General features: G+C 45.7%; 1 protein-coding gene and 1 non-coding gene across 2 annotated transcripts in view; both read right to left on the reverse strand.

Moving 5' to 3' along the window:
• The window catches only part of utrn (utrophin), a 170,893-nt gene extending 164,045 nt beyond the window's left edge, over positions 1–6,848 (reverse strand). Inside the window, exons 1-2 of the mRNA XM_076272512.1 lie at positions 6,455–6,848; positions 4,020–4,211 (exon numbers count right to left, since the gene is read on the reverse strand). Of these exons, the coding sequence (XP_076128627.1) occupies positions 4,020–4,101 (82 nt within the window). The 5' untranslated portion in view covers positions 4,102–4,211; positions 6,455–6,848. The remainder of the gene's footprint in view (positions 1–4,019; positions 4,212–6,454) is intronic.
• Positions 6,849–8,022: 1,174 nt separating this feature from the next.
• Positions 8,023–8,105, reverse strand: trnal-uaa (transfer RNA leucine (anticodon UAA)). The gene has a single exon. It is a non-coding gene; the product is annotated as a tRNA-Leu (tRNA).

Here is an 8,105-nt window from a genome sequence, read left to right on the forward strand (position 1 = left end):
ACAAAACACACTCACAGAAACACACACACACACACACACACAAATTATGCTGTGGAATAGGAGCTGGAACAAATAAGGAGATTTGCTGCAGTGCTGTTTTCAGGCTAAACACATCTGAATTAACATTCCTCCACAATTTTCCCATAACATAGTCTGTAACTATTAATAAATATGTCTTAGAGTCAGTGTAGACGCACAGCAATGTAGCGCAACGGTACATGTGTTTTAATTAAACTGGGTGTAAGTGTGTGTGTAAGTGTGTGTGTGTGTGTGTGTGTGTGTGTGCGCGTGTCCAATATCTTCTGATATGACTCAGTGGAGGCACATCTAAGCATGTGCACTGTGTGTGCATGTGTGTTTGTGTATGCGTGTTTATGTGTATGTGTCCAACACCCTCTGATATGACTCATTAGAAGCACATGTGCTGTAAGCATGTCCACTGTGTGTGTGCATGTGTGTGTTTGTATTCACATTGGGCAACCTTGTGTAGCAATCATAGCTAACTAACATATTATAGCTTCATTACCATGACTGATGTCCTAAACAGGAGCTAGCCACGGTAAACTGGCTGGCAAACAAACAAACAAACAAACAAACAAACAAACAAACAAACAAACAAACAAACAAACAAACAAACAAACAAACAAACAAACGCGCTGGAACTGGCCAGTGTGAAGCTACTCATGTGATGTGGTCACATAGACACACATGCAGACACATGCAGACACACATACAGACACACACACCAGCTAGTCCCAGTTTGTTGGCTATGGGTAGTTTGTGTGGACATGAGTGAGTGTGCTGCCTTTGTTCAGGTTATTTGACTTGTGGTTCTGTTGATATTAGAGGCTGGTGGTGAGGAGCTGTGGCATGTTAGTGTGCTATGATTTACACAGCGGGGGAAGGAAACAAATCAACACTTTTAATTCCGTCACACACATACGCACACATACGCACACGCACGCACGCACGCACGCACGCACGCACGCACGCACGGAATGGGTGACACAGACTTTCCAATAAAATAAACACTGAGTCTGTAATCATACCAGGCCACTCACATATAGCAGCGGGCATGTACACACACACAGATTTCTTTGACACCCTTATCATACAACAAAACATAAATACACACTCACAAAGGGAGAAAAATAACACCGAACAGACACACCCAAAGCATCGCACCCTGACACACACACACACACACACACCTGGGTCAACAGCAGCCTCATGTTAGTGGCATTCACAAAAGTGGAATGCTACCCCCACCACACACACACACACACACACACACTCAAAACTGCTCAATAGTTCAGAGGGCCTGGGTCATTCAACCCCAGGTAAACCATTAGACAGAGAAACACACAGAAACACACACACACACACACACACACACACACACACACACACACACACACACACACACACACAGTTGTCCAAAGGTGACCCAGCTTCACTAGGTGGTTAAACAAAACAACAGGAGGGGGATATGTAACTGAACTCCACCACGTCTCTTTATTTGGTGGCTTTTTTCCCCTGCTTCCCAGTGTCCTATTACACACACACACGAGGTTGAGGATTGCCATGGCACCAGACCGACATGGCATGACCCAAAACACACACACACACACACACACACACACACACACACACACACACACACACACACACACACACATCTTAATTGTTCTGACAAAGGTGATTAGTGCGTCAAGCATATCAGTTCAACTAATAGAATAGAGTTCATAAAAAGAGAAGGAAATTCACAGCTATTTATCTCCCTGTCTTTCTGACTCATAGACACACAGATACACATACACACACACACACACACACACACACACACATTCTTATGTTATGTTCTTCATACTTTTGGCGGCGGAATGTAGACAACTGCCATGTTTGCATTACAAACTAACCCCATCCATTTCTATGGGAGATTATTTGAGTGGCATGTCTCCTCATTAGAAAGTCTCTGGCTAAACTGGCCATAGGTCACCGGCTCCACATGCAGTAGAAGCACCTTGGTGAAAAAGAATTCTAATTGTACCATGACCCATTACTTTACTCTGAGACTGACTGTTGCTAATAGGACATGACTTACTTGTTTTGGTTTGTTAGTGTGTGTGTGTGTGTGTGGGGGGGGGGGGGGGGGGGGGGGGGGTAATGGATAAAGGTACACTGTGGGCTTTAATAGTGCAGATTTATAAGGGATTTAAAACAGGATAATGTCGTTTGTGGCCTTTCAGAGAGGAAAAAATGGCACAGCGACACAAATGTTTTTTTTGCCACAGGTGCCAATCTCTGACAGAACAGAGCAGTGGCCAGACTCTCAGGCCGACCCTGCTGTTGGCTAACTCCTGTGTGTGTGTGTGTGCGTGTGTGTGTGTCTGTGTCTCTGTGTGTGTGTGTGTGTGTGTGTGTGTGTATTGGAATGGTGTGAGGGAAACGGCAGCTGGCTGTGAAGGGGATATGAAGTGAGAGGTAGTTCTGAAATGACAGGACTGAGTGTGAGAGAGAGAGAGAGAGAAATAACAGAGATAAAAATAAAAGGGGGAAGGAAAGAGAGAGAGAGAGAGAGAGAGTGAGAAAGAGAGAGATAAATTAGAGTGAGAGATAGCTCTGGAATGAAAGCTGGGAGAGAGGCCAGGAGAGAGAGAGTACTTGAAAGAGGAAGACATTGAGTAAGTGATGGAGAGAAAGAAAAAAGGAGAGATAAAAAGGGAGAGAGAGGAAAAGAGAAGGAGAGGAAGTGTGAGATGAATTACAGTGAGAGATTCCGGAATGGATGAATGACATGAGAGAGCTTGGCCATAAGTGAGAAAAAGAAAGAGAGAGAACACCTACATGAAGTCAAAATTGAAGAAGTGTGAAAGAGAGCAAAAGAGAATGAGAGATTAATTATGGTAGAATGTAAATAAAAGAGAGAAGGCCTGCAAGACGAATGATGGACAGATGGATTAGTGGGTAAGGACAGATGGATTAGTGAGTAAAGAAAGAATGAGATGTGCATTGATTGGACTCCACAGGGCGTGTGACGCAAAACACAGAATAACCTCTCTTTCTGTCTTTCTTTCCCGCTCTCTCTCTCCTATGGAGTTAAAAGCAGGCCTCGAGTCCCAACCAAGAAAACATGACAGCCGCTGTTGCCAGGCAACCACAACAGTTGCAAGAAAATGCACTGTGGTCTGGAGCTGGGCCTAGGACCCAGCCTTCCCCTAAATCCAGCCGTCCCAAATCCAGCATTCCCGAGCTCAACCTTCCCAAGTCTCCAATTCCCTGAGCGCGGACAATATATGGGTATGTGCCACCCACTCCAAACCACAAAAAATGGAGAGTCAGCAGGAATCAACCGTCATTTCATAAGGACCCATAAGGAAATGATGAGTCAAAGTGCTTATTAGATCGTGCCAAACTTTACATATTTTAAATCCAATTTTCATAAACCTTCAAATCACTGTGAGGTCATAGGTAAGGTAGGCAGATACACTGGTACATGTGTATCACAAAGCCACACAAACACACCCACTTACACTCATATGTAATGCAATGCACAATGAAATGGCAGTGTCAAATACAAGCTAATCAAACTTCAGGTTCACAACACCCCACCACACCCCTATATAACAAGGTGGTGTGGTCCAAACAGGCGCTGCTTGTGCTATGCTGCACCCCAAAGCCCATTAACACCTCATAATGTCCAACAGAGACACTTTCTTTCAAAACAAACCTCACTCTGCCTTATGCCCAAGGCTTACAAATCAGCAAGTGTGTGTGTGTGTGTGTGTGTGTGTAGTGATTTGTTAGCAGGACAGATGTGATTTTGCTCACATCTGTCCTGCTGACCAAAAGCGCAGGGCAACTCGTTGCCCAGAACTTTTCCACAGCTGCACCATCACAGATCCTTGAAGCGACTATACATACACATAAACATATGGGGCAGTTAAGACCAGGTCATGCGGGCCCTGGTCTCTGAAGGCCAGCAGAGTCCCTCTCCATCGTATTGCTCAGCCACCCACCTGATCTCCATTTGATGATGTCACTGAACTCGTTGTCGGCTACTCCCTCGGCGGTATCCCTGGACGACGCTGCGTCGGCCATGTTTCCCTGTGTGTGTGTCCTCACGCTCCGCGACTACGGCTGGTTTGGTTGGAAATGTCCAGATAGATCCCGTCACCTCCTTGCAGGTCCCACTCGGACTGTAACACCACCTGTAAACAGAGACATCCCACTGAGTCTGAGCTTCGTCTTCAGCCTAGATTGTGAATTCTGGTCCATTACACTTTCTGTACAATTCAGAAAATTGCTCCTCGCGTTCCTCTAGCGGTCCATTCTGTGATTAAAGTTAAAAGAAATCCAGTGTTTGTACACAATCCCTTGCTCTGTGAATGGGAAACAAACACATGGGCTCGGAGCCAATCCATAGACAATTCTAGCCTATCAACACATTGCTTCAAGAGCAAGGAGGGAAGGGGTGTCATTTGATTGGCCTTTGAGCTAAAATATCAACAACCCTTTTGGCAGAACTGCAGACTCCTCCTTCAAACTTTACAGACTATAATCTCACACCCAATCCCCCATCCCTCCAACCGTAATCCCAGAATTTGACTCTCCAATCCTGGCTAAAGTTCCAACCCACTCCCGGGCTTTACTCCCAAACATTGACTCTTTCTCTTTGTCCAGACCTGAGGACTGGACTAGGAAGCAAGTTTACCAGCTTTTCTGCTAAATACCAGTCAGATTTTTCAAATCCAGGTAACTTCCAAGAGCAAGAGCTAATCTTCAAGGACCACGTCCCTTTTAAAACCAAATATGTTACCAGGATGAGCCAGTAACCTCACATCCTAAAGACACAATTGCACCCGTCTGACTGGCTTTTGCCCTGTTACCAGAATCCCAGACTAGGATTCTCCAATCCTGACACTACTCATTCTCAAAGCAGCCTCTGGCATTATTCTCCATCTTTGTCCCAAATTGGCTGGCTCTTGCTCTGATCTTGGGGACTGACTCCTCCACAGCACGCCCAAACCCTAAGCCTGGCTAGAGCCCCGGAGGCCCAGGGAAGAGGCAGGCCCTTTGCTCAATTACAGTGTGTGTGTGTGTGTGTGTGTGTGTGTGTGTGTGTAGACTGCAGAGGCCGAAGGGCCTGAGGGGGAGGGAGGAATCCAGGGAGTCAACGAGGTGACCGCTGAGAATGGGTGGTGCAGTGTGTGTGCGCGCAACACCACAGGCATGCTATCATTACCACATCTATAGAGGCACGGGTGGAGTCTTAATAAAGCACACCATCTGACAAGAGAAGAAAAAGTACAAGAGTGTGTGAAAAACCAAGTATACTTAAACAGAACTGTGGATGATGAGTGACCACTGCGAGTCCCTCAGAAGTACTGTGTCACACACACACACACCCTCCCACACTCCCACAGTCGTGACTTGCTGAATTTAGCTCAGGTCGGCTGGATGGAAGTTTACTTTTGCAAGGCCCAGCTGTCAGTTCGGAGCTGACGTCACGTTGATAATGGTGGAATGTTGAGAGGTGCAGAACATGCAAGCGTGTGCGGGGCTCGAACAAACCTCCATGAAAGGCGCTATATGGAGGGGACCGAGAAATAAACAAGCTCGGGCGCTGTTAGAGGGTGACGTCAGCTCCTAAAGTAGATATAAAAACCATTTGGCTTCGATTTCAGTTCCCCTCGCGAGACATGGCTCCTTCCTTCCCTCCCCTCGCGTACAGAGCTTCCCAAAAACCAGCGAGGCAGCACTTCATCGAGGGTTCAATGAAACATACTGCATTAGACTTGAATGCATTTCCAAACTGGTGCAGGCTATGGACATGACGTTAGCTCTACCTAGTCAAACAGGTAGCTCTGCACCGGTGTACAGGGCCAAACCTGTGTCCATTCGGTGGACTGTGTCGTTTTCAGTCCGCCTCCCATGGGTCGTTTTAATCCGATCATCACAGTAAGCACCAACATGAGAACGATTTGTGTGTGTGTGTGCTGACTCTTGACACAAAACTCTGCGGCCACCCCCTTCATTTCTCCCACCCTCATGGTCACTCACCACACACACACATAGCCTACACACACACACACACACACACACACACACACACACACACACACATCTCCCATTCTCTAACTGCTGTCTTTCCCACCTTGCAGGATGTAAAACAATATCTTGTCAAGTACATCCAGTATCCATTTGAAATATTAGCTTCACTTAACTTTATTAAAACTCTTAAACCAATGTTGTGACAATCTATATTTATTGAACGTTCTAAAGTTTACTGTAACAGGATCCAATCTCTTTTTAACCAACTTTAAGTGATTTGATTTGATTTGATTTGATCTGAGCCGATCTAGCATCGCTTCGAAACATGAATAGTGTTTTGCTACAGATTAACGTTAATGCTAACCAAGTGCCAAGTGATTTGATAATAAGTAACTCCCACCTTACTGACAGTCCTGAGGTCTGAACACAAGTCTCCCAAAGTTTCGAAGAAATCAGCGAGGAGCAGCGAGAAAAGTGAGCTATTTCCACGTTTGCTGTCCCCTCGCTACGGCCTTTAAGACATTTTCAAACATCAGCCCCGACTCGCACACCCAGTCTCCACTTGAACGCGCTCCCAAAAAATGTGTTGCGAGGGATAATCTCAATCAAAAGTCAGAGAATATTCTTTTCTCCGCAGTGGCTGTTGAATTCTTCCACCACGGCACGGACAGTATTGTGTTCCGGTTCTAAAGTATCGCCGTTGTAGACGGGGAAACGGGTGCAGATGCAGCTTTAATCGAGCCCTTCCCTAACTTTGTTCCTGTTGCAAGCTAAGTTACCTTTCCCTTCCCCGCTGCCTGCGCAAGCCTGCAAAAAAACTTCGCAAACGCAGAGATGGAAACATGGCGCGAGCGCAGTCACGTGACCGTGCACCCTGGCGACCAACTTGGACAAGTGGTGCCCTCTCGTTGGGACAGAAAGTTGGGATGTGGCGTGGTAGCCCTATGGTGGTAGCAGGCTAGGGCAAAACCAAACGTGAGCTAACGGCATTAACCGATTAACCAACGACCATTTACCGATTCACCACGGCACGAATTGCAGGAGAATGGTCGAACAGTTGATATAAACACATGACACATTTATGAATAATTGGTTATTTATTCAAAGTCCTTTATACAATTGCATGCGGGTTTTTTGTTTTTACATTTTACATGTTACACCTAATTGTAAACAGTTACTTGAAAAATAAAACAAAGTAGTCTCAAAGTTTTGGGATGCTGTTAAGTGCTGGTGCTTTGCCGGGGAATAGAAGTCCGAGTCCAACCGCAGTTACATGTGAATCCATTGGCTCTGGAATAAACCAGAGCCATACGGCTCTGGAATAAACGCTCTTATGGTGCCCTCTGCTGGTCCTTTGGCGATACTTTATCAACGGGCTTCTTCACAGAACTTTCGAGAAGAGCGTTCCCGCTGTGAAACGTGCAAATCATCTTCTATGTGCAACAAAATTACACATTTACATTAATTCTGTCTCGGTAGTATGCGTGTGACCCGAATACTGCTTTTTCCCTAAATCACTCTGTCCAATCCAGCAGTCAGGTGTCAGCCATCTGTGTGCAATTTTTCCCAGACACCAGCAGGAGGCGATAGTAACATCATTGTTTTCATTTATAGAGTAGCTCATCCTTCATGTTATTGGAAATCCCTTCACTTTGGATTTTCAGACAAAAGTCCAATTACACACGATGCCATATATAACTTTTGTTAATTTCACGTATAGCCTTACTTTTATGAAATTCCATATGGATCGCACACCACGATTGTTTTCATTTGTCGGCTCTAGGGTAGTATCTACGCATTCTCTGGTAGTACCCATAGAGGTAGCGCCTGAGAATGGTAGTGTTCCTTCGCTGAAACGATTCCTTACCAATTCCTATTTATTCACTCAGAAGTGGACAACGTCGAGGCGAATATTCTTTCTTCAGTCGCTCTCCCTTTGGTTAAACCATATTTGCCTCAAAATGTTTTTACCAGGAGTGGGGTTCGAACCCACGCGGACATATGTCCATTGGATCTTAAGTCCAACGCCTTAACCACTCGGCCATCCTGGT

Source organism: Alosa pseudoharengus, unplaced genomic scaffold (assembly GCF_046254945.1).
Source record: "Alosa pseudoharengus isolate Yale_2024_CS ecotype anadromous, Long Island Sound unplaced genomic scaffold, YU_APseudo_1.1 YU_APseudo_1.1_scf_7, whole genome shotgun sequence".
Lineage (NCBI taxonomy): Eukaryota > Metazoa > Chordata > Actinopteri > Clupeiformes > Clupeidae > Alosa > Alosa pseudoharengus.